Source organism: Paramisgurnus dabryanus, chromosome 20, assembly GCF_030506205.2.
Source record: "Paramisgurnus dabryanus chromosome 20, PD_genome_1.1, whole genome shotgun sequence".
In the NCBI taxonomy this organism is placed as follows: Eukaryota; Metazoa; Chordata; class Actinopteri; order Cypriniformes; family Cobitidae; genus Paramisgurnus; species Paramisgurnus dabryanus.
Window position 1 is genome coordinate 21,613,679 of NC_133356.1, and position 24,087 is coordinate 21,637,765.

At 36.9% G+C, this 24,087-nt stretch overlaps 1 protein-coding gene across 1 annotated transcript in view; it reads left to right on the plus strand.

Moving 5' to 3' along the window:
* Window positions 1-2,401: 2,401 nt before the first annotated feature.
* Window positions 2,402-24,087, plus strand: part of trim8a (tripartite motif containing 8a) — a 29,952-nt gene continuing 8,266 nt past the window's right edge. The window contains exon 1 of the mRNA XM_065297019.2: window positions 2,402-4,501. Within this exon, the coding sequence (XP_065153091.1) occupies window positions 3,908-4,501 (594 nt within the window). The 5' untranslated portion in view covers window positions 2,402-3,907. The remainder of the gene's footprint in view (window positions 4,502-24,087) is intronic.

Below are 24,087 nucleotides of genomic sequence, written 5' to 3' on the forward strand. Positions count from 1 at the left end.
CTTGGTATTTTTGCTTGTTTTGACAACACATCCTGTTAAAGATTGTTTGTTTGTTTGTGTTACCATTTTTTTTTTTTTTACAAATAACGTTTTCATTCCTAAAGGAATCTGTTACTTAAGGCACATGAAAAATAATAACTATGTTTAGTAACTAAATATAGTAATTACTTCAGTATTAAGTAGTATTAACAATAGTAAACTGATACACAATAGTATACTGTACTATTTTCTATGGTATGTTAAAAAACACTTAATACCTAGTTATTAGGGGTCAAGCCCAGAATGGGCGAAGACCCCTATTGTATCCGTTAGTTTTCTTTTTATAATAATTATTATTATTCCTCCGCCATTGCGGTCTATGGCAGCCCATAGAACCGTACGTAGGAAAGTTATGAAATTTGGCACACTGATAAAGGACACTCCAATGTGTCCCCATAGCAAATTTGGAGTCTCTATGTCTAACCCGCTAGCGCCACCAACAGTCCAAAGTTGCACTTATGTTCTTGCTTATAACTTCTGATCCGTAAGTCCTAGAAACAAAATTCTTGCTTCCTCTGATTCCTTGGCTCAAGACGATTCGATTGGACCCTATGACGTCATTTTCCGTCATGAAAATTTTTCCGCCATTTTGAATTATTCGTAAAACCTACTTTTGCGAACTCGTCCTAGAGCTTTTGCCCGATTTCCACGAAAATCGGTATGTAGCATCTACAGACCCTCACGGCAAAAAGTTATGGAATTCATTTCAATTCGTCAGTCCGTTTCCGTAAACCACGTCAAAGAATTTTATGTAGAGCTCAAAAAAATGGATTTGAGGATGTATCTTCGGCAAACTTAAGCCTATTGACACGATACTTGGTACTTGTGATGCCAGTCAGGAACTACGGGTGCATGCAGAGTTTCGTCACAGCGCCACCTAGTGGTCAGACTTATGCTTTACACGCCTATAACTTTGGCTCCGATTGACGTATTTTCACGGGACTTGTTTCTTTAGAGTTCTGAATAGTTGCCGAGTCCAACGATTCCAAACATGCCAGAATTCGCCTTACGGTTAGCCCTGAGCAGCAAAACAGCACTTAAAAAACACGTGCGAATATCTTCGCGAGCGTTATTCTGATCGACTTGAAAACACCATAGGAAGAACATTGCATTACCTTCTGAACAAAAAGTTCTATTGGCGTTATATTAAAATTTTCATCAGAAATGGCCGAAAATAGCAAAAAACGAAAAATTACCTTTGAATTTTGTGTTTTTTACACATAAATGGTTATAACTTCGCAACGAAAAGAGATTTTTTCACCAGATTTGATACGCTGATGTACGAGCAGAGTCTGAGGCCACACAAAAAAATTGGTATGCCTTCACCACTAGTTGGCCTTATAATTGGACAAAACCTTTCATATCAAGCAAGCCCTATGGTCATACAACTATTTCTTTGCTGAACTAAAGTGTATAGTCAGGAAACTAGCTAAATGTAACGCAGTCATGCCCTGAGGTTGCATGCACAATTTTGTCATAGCGCCACCTAGTGGCTTGGAGATAGAAAATAGCAAATTTTGCCTAAAACTACTGCAACAACACATCTAAAATCATAAGTCATCATGGATTCTTCATTTCATGGCTTGGACTATAATCACTGGTGGATGTGAATCTACTCTCTAGCAACCAATGAGAATACCTAATCAACTGTTTTTGAAAGAGCTTTTTCTTTGCATCAGAACATCGTAGAGACATGGGGATGGTCTCTTTTGACTGATTTAACTTGTTGTAACATGTTGTGACCCATGTTATGCCACTGCAAACATCACTCACATGTCCTTCAGTGCTCTAATGTTCCATGATTGTCAATAACAGAAGGACGATTGCAGGAGACAAGAACATAGATTATTTTTGTTGATTACTTTTGCGTTTTTTTCTTTTGAAATCATGAGGTTTACCTAGGTTCTTTAGTATTCTTATCCAAACCCAATTTTACACCCTTCTGTGCCCTTTTCGGCTTGACCCCGGTATTGCTGCTTGCAGCTATATTTTTACTACAGTTTATTATTTTCAGCATTTGTTCGCAATCATCTTTTGCTGCCAGTACTGAATAACTTTTATACTTACTAAAGGTACTATATAATGTTATCCCTCAGTACTTTGAACTCTTGTAAGATTGGTGACAATTTAATCTTGTGACCCATTTTAAAGTTTTTTTTATGCTAAAGCTTATGTATTTATTATTCAATGTAAATAAATGTATGTAATACGCGAATACTGTTTATCGATCGATATTAGTGAAGTAATTGGGTGGCGAGACATTAGATGTGTTTCCCTTTAAAGAAGCTCCGCCCCATTCGTTAGCCCCTCCTCTTACTTTATGTATCGAATCTGCGAGGATCACGTGACCAGGACAGGGGGAGTATGTGAACTGTATCCTGAGTTGCAGTCTTGTGCCTGCATTCCTCTCATCTAGGATTTGCTTTGAAAGAAGAAAAATCATAAATAATAACACACGCAGACTGGAATACGGCTTTGAAGAATCTGTTTTTAATACGGACTATCATTATATAGGACGTGATTTACATGGATGATCGCTGAATTTTTGGGATCGTTTTGCTTTGCGCGGACCATCTATATATAAAGGAAGGGCACACAAATTGGTTGAAAAGTAAATAGATACGTCGTAATTAATTCGCGTTAAACAGAAAAACAAGATGGCTGATGAGCGATAACGAGAGCCGAACGATATCGTCTCCTTTAAGAGCAAGAAAGGTATCTGGGTTTAATACATGAATATTTTAGGCGAGTTAGCTTGATCAAAATAAAATAGATGACATCGGGTACTATAAATGAATACAATGCATCTGTGTTAAGTGCGGACAGGTAAACATCAAACGAAACATGGAGAGGGGTCGCGATTTGGATAATTCTTTAATGTTTAACCAACACAGATAGCAAGGGAATAGCTTTTCTATTCTAGATAACATCTCTGGTCCGTTTTTGTTTTTTTATGCTTCAAAACGCGTATGTTGACATTTAAAGTCCTGTTGCGAGTCGCGACTAGACAAAATTTGTTTCTGGGTTTACCGGCTGCTTTTCTTGTAGTTGTGAGGAAACGAAATCCTATCGATACAGTGTTGAAAGAGCAACACGGGGGCTAAGGTTTACTTTGAGAGGAGCGATTATAATTCCAGCAGGGCAAATATCATGTGCCCTGGGCACAAATCAAATGCGTGATCGACTGCTTTAGTAAATGACTGCTTGCGAAAGGACATTTTCATCACTTGAACTTCGTGGCGTCACCCTTTTCCTGTTTTAAACTTGGTTAATGATGATACGCATTTACATCATGATTCAGCTGATCTCATTATGAATATATATGATGGCATGTTGGTATTTATAATAAGCACAATACTATGCAGTAGCACTTATAGGCGGTAGGCTAGTTTTAGCGAACAGTCAGGCATCTGTCAGTGAGACATTTCTTGTGTTCTGCTTTTGTCTCGGTGTACGATCATTTGAAATACACGTAAATTCAACTTAAAATCAAACATATCGACTGCTGTTTTACTTTCGATCTTTCTCAATTTTGAGGATTAACTACATATATATTTTAGCAAAACTTTCTTCATTTAAAAGGAACCAGTTTCTCTCGTTAGAAAACCTACACAGAACTGCAATAACGCCCAACGCCAGATTCCTCTTTTCCTCGTAATTCATAGTTGACAACTTTGCCAGTAGCAGAGGCGCTCGCTTGGCATGTTTGGGTCTGATCAACAGCTGTTTGTCTGGACCATCTGTGCTCGTATGGTTTTTATCAACTGGATGTACTAATGGGGTCACAATGATTCAAACATTTGGACGGTGCTAGAACTTAGTTTTTGATATATTTACGAGCCTACAGAGCTATTTAACTCAATCCTGGATGTCGGATCAACTGGTTGAGATGGCGGAGAGCTGGCGGAACTGTTTGGAGGAGGAACTCATTTGTCCGATATGTCTGCATGTGTTTGTGGAGCCCGTGCAGCTGCCCTGCAAGCACAACTTCTGCCGGGGCTGCATCAGCGAGGCCTGGGCGAAAGACACGGGCAACGTGCGCTGTCCCGAGTGCAACCACGCGTACAACCAGAAACCAAATCTCGAGAAAAACATCAAACTCAACAACATCGTGGAAAAGTTTAACGCGCTGAACGTTGAGAAATCACCGGCCGTGTTGCACTGCATCCTATGTAGACGAGGACCTCCTATTCAAGCGCAGAAAGTGTGTCTTCGTTGTAATGCACCATGTTGTCAGTCTCATATTCAGACGCATCTCCAACAACCTTGTCCAGCCCCTGGGCATTTACTGGTGTCGGTTGAGGAGGTCAGGGCCTGGAGCTGTCCACACCATGATGAATACAGACTCTATCATTGTGATGTGGAACAGGTGGCTGTCTGCCAATATTGTTGCTTCTCCAGATGTGCACCCAACCACGGCCATGCGGTTTGTGACGTGGAAGTACGGCGCAATGATTTCAGGGTAAGCAATTCCTCCCTCATGGTCCATTTCTAAAGTTCCCATATAATCAAAATTGAAATTGTTTTAGTGTGCTTGAGGATATTATATACTAGTGTGGTCCAAAACATTACCAAACTTACAGCCTGTCAATCCACCAAAAAGCATCAGTTATATTAATGACGTCATTCTGCACTTCCTCCTCTCATCCGATTCCAGGTTGTGAGGTAAACTAACCCTGCATTCGAAACTGCATACTGTGACAGTAAATACTGAATTAGATGAAGTATACTCATTGACTATTAAACCAGTAAGTTCCATTTAGTATGAATACGGGTAGTTTTAATTAAATTCGGATGTACTACTACATCACATGACATACAGCGTCATAACAACACTTGAGCTGTTAACTTCGATGCTGTTAAACAAGTGCAATTTAACAACAAGGAACAACTGTTATCCTTATGTATTTATATTTTAATAGAGCCATGTTACCGCTTTCCGACATTTTTGAATATGAGGATGCCTCTTCTTCCTTGTTGGGTGACTCCTTAAAGGAATAGTCTACTCATTTTCAATATTAAAATATGTTACTTATTACCTTAACTAAGAAGAGTTGATACATCCCTCTATCATCTTAGTGCGTGCACGTAAGCGCTGGGGCGCTCTGTGACACTTTGATAGCATTTAGCTTAGCCCCATTCATTCAATGGTACCAAACAGAGATAAAGTTAGAAGTGACCAAACACATCAACGTTTTTCCTATTTAAGACGAGTAGTTATACGAGCAAGTTTGGTACAAAATAAAACGTAGCGCTTTTCTAAGCGGATTTAAAAGAGGAACTATATTGTATGGCGGAACAGCACTTTTGGGAGTACTTCGACTTGGCACAGTAACACTCTCCCTCTCCCATTATGAGAGGGAGAAGGGGAGCGGATTTTTCAGGCGAGTTGAAGTACTCCCAAAAGTGCTGTTCCGCCATACAATATAGTTCCTCTTTTAAATCCGCTTAGAAAAGCGCCAAGTTTGATTTTGTACCACCAAACTTGCTCGTATAACTACTCGTCTTAAATAGGAAAAACGTTGATGTGTTTGGTCACTTCTAACTTTATCTCTGAGTGGGACCATTGAATGAATGGGGCTAAGCTAAATGCTATCAAAGTGTCGCAGCGCGCCCCAGCGCTTACGTGCACGCACTAAGATGATAGAGGGATGTATCAACTCTTCTTAGTTAAGGTAATAACATATTTTAATATTGAAAATGAGTAGACTATTCCTTTAAGGGATTGTAAAATGTCCATATAATGCACATGTCAAGTCTTAAAAGCAGGTCATCTAGGTGCTTTTTGCCTGTTTTTCGAATACTATGAATTTTGACATACTACTTGCCTTGCCTACTGCTTTTCACCTCCTGTTTAGTAGTGCTACTGGCTATTTTAAAGAGGGATGGGCCATTCAGTATGCCCCACCCTAACATCCTGTTTTATTTAAGTTTACGTCAACGCTGCACAATTGTAGACACTTCGGTGGGTCTTTAAGTAGCATTAGGCATGCTGGAAACCTGTGTGGCATGCTTTATTTTACATGACCTTCTTTTTAAGTGGCAGAGCAAACCTGATTTTCTGCTGTAGCATTCTCACTCTGCTTTTCTCTAGCGGACAGGAGCGCCCCATTTCTTTCGTCACATGCAGACAGATCAACTCAGAGATCAGTCTCGTATGTAGTGAGCTCAGTTGCTTAGCGAACTCAAACAGAGCTGATGGATCAACATTAACAGAAGTTAGGAGTTACCATTTGTTCTTTACTTAAATAGTGTTGCTTGTTTGTGCTTAGCATAAATGTATTTATCCAAACTATGACATAAGCAGATTTACATTGACATAAAGGAAAGGCTGCTATGTCAAGTCGACTGCTTCATCTGTTAAACAGTACCTAGTTTAGCTAGTTTCTACTCTGTACCCTCATAGATATGGTTTAATCATGCATTTGCTTTTTTGGTCACTCTATACATTAAATTGTCAGTATTAGATGTGAATATAATTCATTTCACTAATAATAATTATTGTAGTAGTAGTGCAAATTACAAGTAGTGTAGTGTAGTTTTCTGTTCAAACGTTATGCATTGCAGTACTATTACATAACAATTAGAGATGTATAGCATAACAGCATAACAAGTTCAGGTTATTAATAACAGCATTTTTCTCAATCAGATGAGACAGAAAGTTCTAGCACTGAGGATGGGTGTGAACTCGGGTTTTTTATCAGTGAACTTCCTTTTAAAAATTGAATCAATCATTTCCTCGTGAATTATTGGATGTGCTGGAACAACAGTATTCTGTCACCATTCCTACAGCATTCTGTCATATCCTGAGTTTAATGCTCTACCAGACATATATTACCTCCAGCATAAAGAGACCATCAACACTTCTCTAATTGGAAAACCGTAATATATAGTGAATTGGCTTTTTCGTTGATACAAGACAACCCTTAAACTTTAAACACGTTTCTGCTAAAAAGTTTAATGACTTAAAGGTAGATCTGTGGAATCAGAATATACATACGGTTTATAGACTTGACGTGGTAAAATACTAATTTAAGAGATTTTGAAGTTAAATCTTAAAGACAGGTTTGTGCATGTTTATGTGTTTGTTGCTCCAAAGAGGGTCTCTATAGAGAGTGTAAGGAGGTCCAAATATGACCCCATCCATCCGCTTGGCCCAACGACGGAATCCAAACGGCATGGCCGGTTTATAGCGCATTCGGTCTTTTCCGGTGCTTCCGGTTTTAACATTACGCAACTTAATATCTGACTCCAAAGATATGAAACGTATTGTAATATGAATCAAATTGATGTAAATATAGAATTTGGATAAACGTTTGATCATTCTAGTCACTCATGTTTACATTGAACTCATTCATTCGATTACCAATGTCATATCAGTCCACACCGGCCGTTGTGTGGGTACTGAACACAGACTTGACCGTACTAGAGGTTGTAGCTAAAGCAATTTAACAAAGTCAATCTCTTGTTAAAAGGTCCCCATGTAGCTCTCAAAAGTCGCCAATTAAATATAAAACATAAGATCATAATCAGAGGTTCAATCTAGCTCCTTCTAGACGCATATAGTTAAATCATAGAACTATATAACAACTTAATTATGAAAAGGTAATTATAATTACCAAATGCGATTACAAAACAACTTAGTTAAGGTTAAATAATTAATCTGACCATACAAAAACCAGAGGTTATGGCTAAAGCAATTTAATGATACCGCTTCATGTTTACGTGCTCTCATTAAATAGTATCCATATAGCCCCCACAGTCGCTTACACAACTTACCATAATCAGAGGTTCAATCTAGCTCCTTCTAGACGCATATAGTTAAATCATAGAACTATATAACAACTTAATTATAAAATGGATAATAGAACTATCACTCCGATAGTCCATGCGACTGTCCACCAACATAGTTAAGAGGCAGAATCTAATTAACATGAATTAACCCCGATCAAAGATTTGTGGTAACAAAGGATATCGTAATACTTTATAGTAACTTAGAAGAGTCAATGATACCGAGCAAATTAGAATGAATGCAAATGTAACAATTTATTAACCAGGTAGGTAGAACATAATTCAGAAGCCAATTTACATTCCAATTCAAATACGAAACAAACGAAAAACCATTGCATACCTGGTAAAGAGATGAAGATCTGGTTACAGATTCCTCAAAATAAAATAAAAAGAAACATGATGCTGTATCAAAGATACAGCATCATGGGGGTGCATTTCTAGATATCGAAAGTCCCGCCTAAGTCTTCTACACATCTCCTTAAATAACCAGAGAACAAAGCATCTAGGAGTTTGGTATTGATTGGTTGTTGTAAAATCAGGGGTGTAGCCTAATATACATACAGTGGGTGATTGGTCAACATGTCTAAGTTAGGAGTTGTCTCCCAACATTAGGTTAAGTTTACTTATTTATTGTCACAGATTAACATTGAATCCTGTTGTCATATTAACAAACCCAAATGTACCACTTGCATTAAAACACTTCATATAACACCAAACAAAACCAGTTTCACATTCTTTGTACATGTAGAATGTATTGCTTTTATAAAACATGAGGAGAGGGGGACAAGAAAGTGTGGTCGGGTGTGACTCTGTCCCACACCATGGGGTAACTGTCTTGGGGGGTAGATGTGAATTCTTTGAGGAAGGTTTCGGGGTAGATGTGAATTCTTTGTGGAGGGTTTCAGATGATAATTCAACAAGGAATTAGGAAGCGGTTTCCTGTGGATTCAGCCATTTGTTGCTGGCTTAAGGAAATACCTTTTGTCAGGGTTTGGCACCACCATTCAGCTCTTACAGCTCCGCCCATTTTGATCAAGTCGGAGAGACATAACAGTCCCGATGAGATCAACATACATCTCGGTGGTGTCCAATCCCTGTAGTGTTCGTAGTGTTCAAGTTCAGTGTGTCAACCAAGGCCTGTGTGCTTCGTTCGATGAATGTCCCATTCTTTCACGGAAACCACCTGTTCTAAGACGTTCTGTCTCTTTGAAGAAAGTTGTCACCTCTGAACGGTGAATTCAGACGTCGTCGGGTGGGGGTATTGACATTGACAATACATCACTGTGTGAAAACACTTGCACACCTTAAGGACCATTCATTGATTGAACACTGACCAATATCAATAGGCTTGGTAACACTATAACATGATAGTTAGGGCAAACCATAAATAAAATAAATAAACAACATAGCACATGATACCTTGATGTGGAAAGTGCAAGTGGTACGGTCTCACCAGGTCAAATATATCTGATCTATAAAATTACCAATGTTCTTTCCCACTGTTGTATTTGGAGTTTAGTTGAATTTAAATGTACTTGGTCTCTGGATATTGAAGAAGAAGATGCAAAAGATCAGGTTAAAACAACAAGGCATAACATTGAGGTATGCATATTATAAAATAAAACCCAGAAAATAAAATGTTAAAATAACCTTGAGATATGCATGTTACAGATTGTATGAAAATAAAACCCAGAGATTGTTAAAATGATCTTCAAGTATGCATATTACAGATTGTATGAAAAATAAAACCCAGAAAATATTAAAATAACCTTCAAGTATGCATATTATAGATTATATGAAAAATAAAACCCAGAAAATATTAAAATAACCTTCAAGTATGCATATTATAGATTATATGAAAAATAAAGCCCAGAAAATGCAAAAATAAACTTCATGAATGGATATATTGGGTAATGTAAAAATAAAAAAAATAAAACCCAGAAAGTGTTAAAATAATATTCAGGTATGCATATATTAGGTCATGTGAAAATAAAAAACGGAATATGGTAAAGTAAAATTTGGTTATGCATACTATAGGGTGTATCGATAATAGTGACAGTATAATACTGCTATAATAGATTTTGGTATGGGCTTTGTAGACCATATATAATAATAATAATAATAGTAATAATAATAATAGTAATAATAGGCACATAGTGTTGTAATCATTCCATACACACATCTACAGTGAATGTTTCGAGGGAACTTTGAATTTTCTAATATAAGCACCTTCTGGGCCTAAGATTAACTTAGAATTTGTTCAGAACATGTTGAGTCCATGAGAACAATTGAAGATTCAGAATATCATGTTAGATTTCTATGTGTGCAGGTATGTGCCTATGTGTATATGTATCTGTATGTGTATGTGTGTATAGGCATGTTTATGAGTATGTGTAGTCTATACACTTGAAGATTTAGAATCTCAGATTTTAATGTGTTTGCGTGTATAGGTAGGTGTGTGAGTGTAGAGATATGTGAATATTTGTATAGGTGTGTGTGTGATCTCTGATCTGTTGGCTAAGTCACATTTGATATTAGGAGTTGAGTAAATGGTTTGATTGATTCTTGACAATTGTCTGTGCTGTTATTTCATGATAAGTTGAGGATCAGGGCGCCACTGGTCCTCACTTATGACAACAACAGTAAGATTATTGATTTGAGATTAAGACAGTAAGTTTGTTATTGCAAATAAAAACATAATTATCAAAGTGTGACTTTGCCATGTAAGTTTCTTATGAGTGTTGTAGTTTTGCTAATATGGGTGTGAATGATATCACTTTAGCATATTTGTTAGATTAGATGGCTCTGTTGGTGTAACAGGAGAATGTTGGTTTTAAATGTAGTGTTCAGTTTGGAATATGTTGTGTGGTGCGTGGTGATAAACATGATAGTTTTAAATGTCTTACATACAGAGCAAATCAAATGTCAAAAATAATAGTATTAAACTTAGAAAATTGCTCTTTATCAAGATTTCAGTAGACATTAAACTGATCAAACTTCTGAAAAGAAAACCCAAAACAGATGCTTAAATTCAGACAGTTTGAAATAATGACTAATTCTTGGTAAGTGAGTGTTTGCTATGCGATTTAATTTAACTGAGGCTATGCGTGAATACCATGCTGCAACAAAGGTGAGGAGGATAAATTGTGATGCAAATTTAGTCCTGTTGTTAAAACAGGGAGCCAGTTCGATATTATCGGTATGAGGTTGTAATCTGGCTCAATAAGTCTTCCAACACCAGTGTTTTTAGTTAGGAAACATGGTAAAATGCTACTGGATCCTGTTGTGAGGTAAAACATTTTCATTAATGCAATTATAACACATTGTAGCCACATGGCATTTTTGTGCTCCTCTTTAGGGTCTGACTGCAGCTATACAAGGAATAGCAGAGCTTACCACATAGGAGACAAATCCTTCAACATAGAAACACATACGAAACAAACAACTAGAATGTGTTCTATAGAAATATCAATGCCTTACGATCAATTACAAATCAGAAAATGTAAACGGATCACTGCAATGAGAATGTTAAACACATGCTAACTGGCTGTTAACCCAGGTGAAAAAGTAGTACACTTCCATAGTGTACTTAAAGTGCTTTATTTTCGCACACTAATTTTGTACTTAATATACTAAAAATTCATCTTTAGTACTTCTTAAGATGTTCTTAAAATCATCTAAGTGTACTTCACTGTGCTATTTTGAGACACCATAAATATGAACTAAAATGTGCTAAAAATGTATTTAAAAAATGTATTTAGATACCACTTTTAGTAAACTTGAACCCATCTTTGTATGAAAGTTGAGTTCAAGTTTATATCAAGTGTTAAGTAAATACATTTTTTAATACAGAGATAGTATGTTAAAAATGCATTTTAGTTCATATTCATGGTGTCTCAAAATAGCACAGTGAAGTACACTTAGATGATTTTAAGAACATCTTAAGAAGTACTAAAGATGAATTTTTAGTATATTAAGTACAAAACTAGTGTGCGAAAATAAAGCACTTTAAGTACACTATGGAAGTGTACTACTTTTTCACCTGGGAAGCCACACAAGCATGTGCCCAATCTGTATTGGATTAAAAATGGGTTAGTGATTTCCAGTTGAATGGGTTTGGTTTACTATCACAAGTGTCATGTAATATTTAAGTGTTAAAAGATGGCAACATGTGACAGCACATTCCGCCCTTTTGACACTGCATAGTGGACCAATTCTGTGGGTTTGGCCTGTGCAAGTTATTCCATAGTACATTTAATGCACCACATTTTACCATCTGAGGCCTGTTTGGCCATTATAATATAATGTATATTGCAACTTCATCACAATATAGATTATATTACATTAAAATAGTATAAATTAAAAATACTTTCATTACTGATCTTTTTTAAGGAACACCAGGCTGGTGTTTGTAATTTGCAAGATGTTACTGTATCAATGTATTTGAATGTGAAAAGGTGTCAGCCCTGGACAGACTGGTGTGAGGCACAGATTTTCATTGGTTCATGCTAATGTATTTCTACAACAGTTTCAAGACTAAGAATTGTGTGGCCTTTCACATCTCTATAAAGCTGTACAAAACTTTCTTTAAACAATTTTCACAGACTCATAAGGAAAGACTAAGCCAAGAACTTTTAACAGTCCTGGTGTTTATCAAGTTCTTAAAGAACACTGAGATTGATTTACAGAAGGAAAAATATGGTTACAGACAAATGTCTCTCTTAAAAACAATGTTCTCTCTTGGGAACAATGGATAGCCCGTCATCTGAGTGGGGGGTAAGCCCTTTCATCTCAGTTGGGTGTCTCACAATGAGAGATAAGACCATTTGTGTTGGCCTAGAAAAACATTATATTTTCCTGCAACAATTTTAGGTTTTGCTTAATTGTATCTCATCAATGGAGGAATACTACATTGAATTAGAAGTTTGTAATTGTAATATGACTTACTGATTCCATTCTATTCTCATTCAGTCCAGAGTGATCTTTTAGCAGGCTCACTCACACCAACTCATTTAAAATCATTTCCCTACTTGCTTAATGTCCACCATTCAGTTACATTTCTCTATGCATTGGGGATTTTTAAATCCAACAATGCTGCCTTCAATCATTCATACATTTCCTTCATTCTCCAGCTTCATTACAATATTACCTTTACTCATCAAATATAGATTGTACACTGATGTTTGCAGCATTTAAAAATCTTACTATCTGTGTGTTTTTCACATATAAATTGTCCAAGTCCTCCCTTCACATGCAAACACATTCATTGCATTGTAGTTTAAATCATCCAACATCATTTTTCAATTGTTAATGTTTTTTAGCTGTTTTTCCATGTTGTGCATTTGCTGTCACAACAGAAACAATTGTGTATAGGATTTGGTGATTTAAATTTAGATTCTAGATGTTTTCCTTGTTTGAGAATCAGAATAAATTTTGGATGATTTAACTCCAATGTAAGACGATCTTTTGTTTTCCGTAGGCACACAAACAAAAGATCTTAACAGAGCAAAGCAATTCATTCTTCATTTAGCATTGCACAGCATTTTCCTAATAATGTGGTTTCATTTCATTTTTAAGCCCCACCGGATTTGATTTCCAGTCTAACATTAGGTATATTTACAACCTATTTCACAAATGTGGGATGTTTAAAACATTCCCTTAAACATTTTTAAAAGGCAAAGAAAAGATTGACTTACCACATCAGCTGAAGAAATAGAAGAAGTTCAAACCTTTAGCTCCATGAAAAGACTCTTATTCTCCAGGGATCGAATCAGTCGTACTTTGTACATTTTGATAAGATTTCCACTGGTTGAATATCACGTCCCGGGAATCACCACTTTGTAAGGAGGTCCAAATATGACCCCATCCATCCGCTTGGCCCAACGACGGAATCCAAACGGCATGGCCGGTTTATAGCGCATTCGGTCTTTTCCGGTGCTTCCGGTTTTAACATTACGCAACTTAATATCTGACTCCAAAGATATGAAACGTATTGTAATATGAATCAAATTGATGTAAATATAGAATTTGGATAAACGTTTGATCATTCTAGTCACTCATGTTTACATTGAACTCATTCATTCGATTACCAATGTCATATCAGTCCACACCGGCCGTTGTGTGGGTACTGAACACAGACTTGACCGTACTAGAGGTTGTAGCTAAAGCAATTTAACAAAGTCAATCTCTTGTTAAAAGGTCCCCATGTAGCTCTCAAAAGTCGCCAATTAAATATAAAACATAAGATCATAATCAGAGGTTCAATCTAGCTCCTTCTAGACGCATATAGTTAAATCATAGAACTATATAACAACTTAATTATGAAAAGGTAATTATAATTACCAAATGCGATTACAAAACAACTTAGTTAAGGTTAAATAATTAATCTGACCATACAAAAACCAGAGGTTATGGCTAAAGCAATTTAATGATACCGCTTCATGTTTACGTGCTCTCATTAAATAGTATCCATATAGCCCCCACAGTCGCTTACACAACTTACCATAATCAGAGGTTCAATCTAGCTCCTTCTAGACGCATATAGTTAAATCATAGAACTATATAACAACTTAATTATAAAATGGATAATAGAACTATCACTCCGATAGTCCATGCGACTGTCCACCAACATAGTTAAGAGGCAGAATCTAATTAACATGAATTAACCCCGATCAAAGATTTGTGGTAACAAAGGATATCGTAATACTTTATAGTAACTTAGAAGAGTCAATGATACCGAGCAAATTAGAATGAATGCAAATGTAACAATTTATTAACCAGGTAGGTAGAACATAATTCAGAAGCCAATTTACATTCCAATTCAAATACGAAACAAACGAAAAACCATTGCATACCTGGTAAAGAGATGAAGATCTGGTTACAGATTCCTCAAAATAAAATAAAAAGAAACATGATGCTGTATCAAAGATACAGCATCATGGGGGTGCATTTCTAGATATCGAAAGTCCCGCCTAAGTCTTCTACACATCTCCTTAAATAACCAGAGAACAAAGCATCTAGGAGTTTGGTATTGATTGGTTGTTGTAAAATCAGGGGTGTAGCCTAATATACATACAGTGGGTGATTGGTCAACATGTCTAAGTTAGGAGTTGTCTCCCAACATTAGGTTAAGTTTACTTATTTATTGTCACAGATTAACATTGAATCCTGTTGTCATATTAACAAACCCAAATGTACCACTTGCATTAAAACACTTCATATAACACCAAACAAAACCAGTTTCACATTCTTTGTACATGTAGAATGTATTGCTTTTATAAAACATGAGGAGAGGGGGACAAGAAAGTGTGGTCGGGTGTGACTCTGTCCCACACCATGGGGTAACTGTCTTGGGGGGTAGATGTGAATTCTTTGAGGAAGGTTTCGGGGTAGATGTGAATTCTTTGTGGAGGGTTTCAGATGATAATTCAACAAGGAATTAGGAAGCGGTTTCCTGTGGATTCAGCCATTTGTTGCTGGCTTAAGGAAATACCTTTTGTCAGGGTTTGGCACCACCATTCAGCTCTTACAAGAGCTTGCTGTGAAATGCACACTGTCTGATAAACTCCACCTACACATAATTTCCTCTTTCCTGTGACATTGACGAATAGTAGAAAGGAATATTTTACCTAACCATAAAACAGACTTTATAGCACTTCACTACTGTGATTTAAGAAATAAGTACTTAAAATGATGCACAACATTTTCATTGTGACTATTAATATGTATGCAGATTGCTATGTTATTTCATGTTAACTCCTGTCTATCGAACGTTTTCATTACCTTCATTGAAAAACATGTTGCAGACATTCTTAAGTCATGCTGCTGAGATAACATGGATCATCAGATGTTGCACAAACTTGTTGAGTCCATACCGGCTTGAGTGCATGCTGTTATTAATACAATTAGGAATGGGAACACAAAATCCACTCAAATTAAGGTTTTTGTATATTGTTTGATCTGTAAAGGTTACATTCAGATATTTAAATTAAAGGGCTTTGATGATGAACTGCTCCTTTTTAGTTAGGACATTTATTCTCCTGCAGTTATGTGACTTGATCTTCCAAGCTAAAATCTCCCCAATACTTTACTTCTACCTATCAATTAAACTGTGATAGATATGTTAATGAAAAAATTAGCTGAGACATTCTGCAGTGTAGGAGTGAAAATACATGCTGTTCCTTCAGCTGCCTCCCAAAGAATAATGAGCTGTTGTGAGGTAAGCTGCTGCTGCTGGATTTGGCACGGATAACTTCTGGATGCGTGGAGGAATGCTTTTTAGATGGCCAATGTGTCATGGCTCCTAAGGCGGCCAAGTGTCTGTAAAAGGGAGGGGGGGTGGTGGATGCAGAACCCACAGCTGCTGTTGAAAGACACACACACATGCCTCTGTTCTCTCTTTCGCAAGTGCATACATTTAGAGAGTGTGACTCAAGTCGTCCCACAGTTAAACTGCCTGCCCTTCTTTGCTCCCTTGCCTCTTGTTCAGGAATAGGGCATGGGTTTTAGGCAGACACAGGAAGGGTGTGACCTCACTTCCTCCTCTGTCCGAAATAATCCGCCTTCTGTTAGTTGGGATGACATCATGGGAGATCCTATGAAGGATTACCCTTCTGTCTCTTTCCCTTGTTCTTTTTATCTTTTCCTCCTCTTTTATGCCGCTACAGCAGGAAGAGGGACTGGTTGGGATTCAGGAAGAGTGGCTCCGAGTCATGAACATTTCATGAACATCATATTCTATACACTTTGTATCTGGCCATCTAGTGAATACATTTTTAATGGGTAGCATCATGTCAAGTGGAACGCTGTTATTAGACAAACATGTTTTTTAGGTAACATTTGCTTTTTTTAACAAAAAGCCATGAAGGAATGTATTTTTACACATTCCCTTTTTTATTAATTAATAAAGCCAATGTACATTTTATTTGCATTTTTTTGCATTATTGGAAGTACTGTACATTTTAATGTTTTTATCTTTTTTGGGGGGCCACTTTCTATGCAAGCTGGAATGGCATGTCTGGTTTAATATGTTGTCATCTATCATGTTAAAGGGATAGTTCACCCAAAAATGAAAATAATGTCATTAATGAGTCACCCTCATGTCGTTCCGAACTTGTAAGACCTCCGTTCATCTTCGGATCACAGTTTAAGATGTTTTATATAGTCAGAGAGCTTGTTGACCCTTCTTTAAAAATCTATGCACAGAATATTGTCCATGTCCTGAAAGGTAATAAAACATCATCAAAGTAGTCCATGCAACATCAGTGGGTCAGTTAGAATGTGTTGAAGCATCAAAAATACATTTTGGTCCAAAAATAACAAAAATTATGACTTGATTCAGCATTGTCATCTCTTCCGCGTCTGTTCTGAAGCGCATGCACGAGACTAAAGTCACGTGACTACAGTGACGCGGATGACGTATGATGCGGCTCACGTGTTATCTGGTGCGCCCCAGCTGTTTTTTTATGCGGCCGGGCTTCGTTTACAGTCTGAGGGAGATGCAAGCTGTTAGTTTGGAAAAAAACCTTCGCAAACATGTCTGAGGATAACACGTCACTGCAGTCACGTGACTTTAGTCTCGCGCATGCGCTTCACAACAGACTCGGAAGAGAAGACAATGCTGAATAAAGTTGTAATTTTTGTTATTTTTGGACCAAAATGTATTTTCAATGCTTCAACACATTCTAACTGACCCACTGATGTCACATGGACTACTTTAATGATTTTTTATTTCCTTTCTGGACATGGACAGTATACCGTACATAGATTTTCAATGATGGGTCAACAAGCTCTCAAGACTAAATATAAAACATCTTAAACTGTGTTCCGAAGATGAGCGGAGGTCTTACGAGTTTGGAACGACATGAGGGTGAGTCATTAATGACATTATTTTCATTTTTGGGTGAACTATCCCTTTAAGTGAATAAATGTCTCACAGTCTCAAAAAAATTTGTAGGCTTGAATACATTTTCCTTTCATAAAGCATTGAAGCATTCAGATTAGGGCTGCACATGTTTCAGGATTGATCACAGAACATTTATTTTAAAAGATGAACTATTTCTGATGGCTTTACATTTATATGAGAACGGTTTGAAAAAGCAAAAAGAGACAAATAAATTTTCATGTAATCTAGTGTAGTCAGTATTTCTCTCATCTCAATGCACATCAGAAAACAAAACATGTTCCCCTCGGTGTCGTGCAGGCCTAATTCGGATGAAATGACGGGTATTTCTAAAAATTTACATTTATGTAGTTATAGGTTACACAATCTTACACAAATTTTAATAATTTTGCTAATATTATAATATCTATTACTGCTATTATACATCTTACGAAAACAATGATCTAAATGTATCTGAATATAATATAAGAATATCACATACTGATTTCAATCCCACATACAACTATTTTTATCGTTAGCATTGATAATATATATATTATGAAAAATTTGATGCGTGTGCTTGTTTGATAGCCCTATAAATATAACAGTCCAAATGCTAAAACCTACTGTTGTTTTTGCAGTTGGCATTGCAAATGTTCATGTATTTGCATGTAATTTCATATATCATGCCTGTACTACTACTAATATGTATTTACAGTAAATCTGCTTTGCAGCGATGCACAATTGTGAAAAGCGCTACAAAATATACATTCGAATATCACATAACATGAATTGAACAATGTTCAATGGGCTGTTTTCTATATCAACGTTTCATTAGTTGCTACATCTTCCATCATGATTTTTATTTGTCAAGCCAGTCTGATATCCCCTTATTTCCCGTTATGTAGTTGAAGCTGCAACCGTAAACCATACAAAGTGTCCGCAATGCCATGTTCTGCTTTTTGGGTCATCAGGTTCTATTGGCATTTTCTCTACTTGTACTTAAAATGCCCTAGAATAGTGCATAAGTATTTAAAATAGGGCAGGCTTTGTGTATCTGCTTGAATAAATTTGTTTATTCTTATGGGCCATACTCACTTTCACCATCCATAAAATAAGTTTTACCATCAAATGCATTTTTTTTTTTAAAGTAAAGTTTAGTCATGCTTGCAGTTGGACTGGATCATAATTGTCCTGGAGATTTGGCTTTACAGAGACTTAAATTGATTGTGGTGTCACTGAATAATTTGAGAGGGCATTCTTATCACACCACAGCACACAGGCAAGTCCAGACAGCGTTAGATGACTCCTGCAGACGGCCTTGAGAAATGTTCGGTATAGCTGCATGACTTCAGACGCTTGGAATCACAGTCATATTATTTATAAAAGGGACATTATTCACTGATTTTTAGGGGCCCTTCATCGTGGCCAGCGACATGCTGCTTCTGCATAGGATCACATAAATGCCTGTAATCACTTAAAAAGTGTCAGGAAAGTACACTGCAAAAGCAAACCCTGGGTGAAGAGCATTGCATAAAGTCTAATATGGAAAAGGAGGGTGCAAGAAGTATGAAAGCTCACGCTGTCACATGCAGCCTTATCATCAATGCATTTCGCTGTCCTTTGTGATGGCAGTTCAGCTGGACAAAGCCGCTGCAGATGAATGCACAACAGGACTGTGTGGGGGCAGTTTGTATGGTAACATGATGCATTGCTTCATATCGCTGTATGCAGTCATTTTAATGCTCCCACTAGGACGAACCGATCTCTTTGGTTAATTTTTTATTTATTTAACACGTATCATGTAATTGAACTGGTGGTATCTATAGAGAAAGGATGTTACTTCTCAGTATAAAAATGTCCTCAGCAATTCATTGCATAAATGTTACTGTATAGAGTTTGTATTCATTCGCAGTTAAAAGAGCGTCTTCACAGAAATCATATGGGCCTCATAAATCAAAGCCACTCAGACGTTTTTAGACATTATTGAACTTTACACTATAGGGTTTAGTTTAACTGAGTTATGTGAAATGAATCTATACTGCAGATTTTCAAACAGATCTATGCTTGCATGCGTTTTAGGAAATCATGCACCATTCATTAGTAAATGATTGAAATTTTTCATCTGTGGTTATGAATGAATACTGTGAGGAGCGTGTAAGGTTTTCAATTCATAAGTGAACCGCATTTATCACTATGCTTGCAGTTCACACATTTCACACATAACTGCAAGGATGCCTGACCTTTTGTTTTTTGCTCAAAGTATACGTAGGCAGAAATAAATCAACTCTATCCAGCATTTAGCTGTGAAATTCACACACGCCCCTCACACCGCCCCACCGAAACCAGATTGTTCTGGTCTCAGATTGAGCTTGAATCTACTTCACCTCAAAAGTTGTCGACAAGCCCATTATCAGGCTTTGCATCACGGCAATTGACTTGCTTATTTTTATCACAGAGACGTTTAATTGTCCGTGGAAGATTCTGTAGATTCATAAGACGTCTTTGCTCAGAATAAAAAGAGAGGATCTGCACATCTGTGTGTTATGAAAAGTGAAGCTGTCATGCAGATGTATAGTAAATGAATGCATTTATCTGTATACCAATAATTGTAAAATATTTTTAACATATTCATTTGATGTGCTTCATGGCACCAAGAGTGCAATAGTTTTCTGTAAGTTCTTGCTAGTATCTTTCTAAAGACTCTGGCCATTGTTGAGCTGAAGATATACGGTTTCCTGTATCCGTTTAACTGTGAGTTATCAATGACTAAATCCGATACCATTGTTGTGCATGGTTTAAAATGCCAGTCTATGAGATGAGAGCATTTTCTTCTGTTGATAATACTAAATTAAAATGTCTATTCATTCAGTTATTCAGGTGAATGTTTGGTCAATAAAATGAACGGGTGTATATATTTTAAGAAGTATATATTTTTATTAAATGCATCAGATTCCTGCATCATGTTTTAGAAATCACACACATTAGGCCATTTGTATTACAGAATAAATAAAGCCTTCCCCACACTCCTACCACATGCTTCAATCCCATGAAAAAAACAGCTGATGTGTGATTTCACAAAATTCATTTACGTAATCATCATTTTGAAATAAAGATACTGATGAGTGGGTATAAAGAGCACTTCACTGACCGATCACTTTTTCCAGCAGCTGTGGCTTTTGGGTAAAAGCTTCTGCAAAATTCATAAATGTAAAAGTTTCCAGGTGTTTTGCTATTTATTTATTCAGGTACAGAGATCTAAAAATAATAAGAGTTCTGAACAAACCAGAAGTTGATTGAGAGCGACAATGACATCATTCACTGTGTTTTACCGTAGCTGTTGAGTCAGAGTGATTCTAGTTTTTATTGTAACAGCATCAGACTTTGATGGCTGACTCTTGCTTTGGGATTGGGTAATACAGTATTTCTCTATTTCTATAAGAAATAGATGATCTAATACTATTAAAAACATATAAATGATTTGATCTCTGTGACTTACCTTCTATAGAAGCATTTATTGTATTGTGCAAAAGTCTTAAGCAACCACCAGCTTTGTTGTTTTAGCCCGGAAGTTAGCGCTACACTGGTTCTACAGCTAAAAAGCTGACAGACGAATACAAATTTTTATAAATTTTGAAGTGTAAATGCATTTACTAGAAATATGCTGAATTTGAAGAGTTTGGTTCCAAAACGCAATAAATCCATTTTGACAAATTTTGGTAAAAACGTGTTTTCTATACCAAGAAAGTGACAAGATGAAAACCACTATTTTCTGTTACAAACTTTCACATAGCATCTTTAGGTTATAAAAACATAAAAAATTCAAATCCATAACTTGATTTTCAAAGATTTATTATAAAAACAGATTATTTTTTCCACAAAATGCAATAAATCCATGACAAGTTTTTATACAAAATGCTATAAATCTGTTGAATCAATAGCCTATTTAAATGTGCATTCATCTTTGCCATGTTATATTCATTTAGTTGAATAGTTGTACACACCAATTCAAAAAATAAACATTAATGTCATTAATCAAAACACTTACTTTGTCATATTAAGAACACTGTCATTGCTGCGGTTATACTTGACGTCGTCGCTTAACGTTTTTCACAGCAATCAGCTGTAAAATGTTTTGGTCCTGCTCGATTTTCGTTGACTTTGAGTAAAATTATGGAAAGTTTTTCATAAGATCCCCTGGGGTCAATGTGTTATCATGACAGAAACTTGATGCTGTCGGCCCGGACAAACAAGCACCCGAGTGCCTCTTGCGTAAATTATTAGATGTTGATGGCTTACGTTTCTTTCCCGTTACAGAAAACCATCACAGGTTTATCAATGCTATTAAAGTAATATTTTGTTTTTGTTTGTTTGTTGATCACGAAGTACATAGTAGATGAGGAAAACTAGGATTCTGTGTACTCAGCGCGCCGCCATTGTTTGTTTACATTGCGTGAATGGTGCGCTGCAATCTGTGGAGTGGATTTATGGCATTCTGTAGAAAAAGGGGAGTGGCGTTTATTGCATTTTGGGAAAAAAGGGAGAAAAGATGACAGAATAACACAGCGTATATTGGATTTTGCGTAAAATTAAGAATTTACTTTTTAATACTGACCTGATATAATACTGATTCTGGCAGTAACTCATTTTTTTCAAAAATGGCGTTTATTGCGTTTTGGAACCAAACTCTTCATTTTGTCTTCAAAGTTGTGTTCATCTGTGAAGACTAACTTGTTGGACAAAACTTTTGTTAAACACAGAGCTTATTTTTTGCCATAATCCAAAAGTCTATGGGAAAAATGAATGGCCTTTTTGCGAGGGAACCAGTGTCACACTTACTTCCATGGCCTACAAAAATACGTCATCCCAGAGGCACTCTTTCATTGTTTGTATATTTTCTGCTCTTTTTATAAAAGACAGAAGCAGAGGAAGTAAATGTGTAGACAGAATAAAAAACAAAACTTTTAGAACAAAATGGATTCTTTTGGCAAAAGTCAGTATTTAAGCAGACTCAAGGGGATCGCACACCGGCCGTGCAGCTCAGCGCCGCACAGCGCCGCGCCGTTCTAAAAAAAGGGAACACATTGTTTTCTATGAGTACACGCACACCGGCGCCGCCAGGTGGCGCCTGTCCGCGCCGCCCAGCTGTGATTCAGGAAGTTGCTCAAATCCCTGTTGCGCCACACAGCGCCACTCACATAGTTTAACATTAAATAACATCATATTTGTCCCAAATCATTAACGATTAACATTGGCTGCTAACGTATATTTTGCATTTTGAAGTAGATACTATCTGACGAAGCTCGCGCTATTTAATGTGCACTTCCGTTTACAATACCTCAGAGTTGTCCTAGACGCGACACGGCGCTGTGCGATCCCCTTTACATGTGCGTATACGCATACAGGAGAATGTAGTATGAAGCCCAGGAGATGCATTGCATTTTGTCGCGAAGTGCATGTGTCTGCATAGTTAAAAAAAGTAAAATATGCTTTGAATGGCTGTGTGTTCGACTGTGCGCGACTGCGCGTACAAGTAAAACAAGTCCGTGCTTCAGTGATCTCTCATCAGGGTTGCCAAGTTGGTATACCTTAACACTGTTAAATGTTTAAAGGATTACTCCACTTTCTTAAAAAAAAATCTAAATTTACTCACCCCCATGTCATCCAAAGTAGTTATGTCTTCCTTTGTTCGGTCGAGAAGATATTAGTTTTTTGAGAACAACATTCCAGGATTTTCCTCAATTTAATAGACTTTATTGGACCCCAACAGTTACAGTTTCAATGGAGTTTAAAATTGCAGTTTCAACGCAGCATCAAAGGGCTCTAAACGATCCTGTACAAGGCATAAGGGGCTTACCTTGCAATTTTGTCAAGAAAAAAAAAGTGCACTTTTAAACGACAACTTCTCGTCTTGCGCCAGCCATGTGACACCCTCGTGGGACCTCACATAATTGCGTAAACACGTCGAAAGGTCACACGTTACATATGTGAAACGCAGATTGCGGAATCACAAAGAGATTAATTAGTATCATTTCACATACAACAACGTCAGAACGGTTCACTTTCTCCACACTTGTAAAAACTGGGGCGGTAGTTTTGCATACGTCATGTGTGACCTTTTGACATGATGACACATGTGAGGTCACGTTGGCGCATCACACAGCTGGTGCAAGACAAGAAGTTGTGCTTTAAAAGTACATATTTTTATTTTTCTTAACTCGAAAATTACAATCATTTTGCTAGTTAAGACTCTTATGCCTTGTTTGGGATCGTTTAGAGCAGGGGTGGGGAACAATGGGTCCTGGAGTGCCACTGTCCTGCAGAGTTTAGTTCCAACCCTAATCAAACACACCTGAAAAATCAAATTAAAGTCTTCA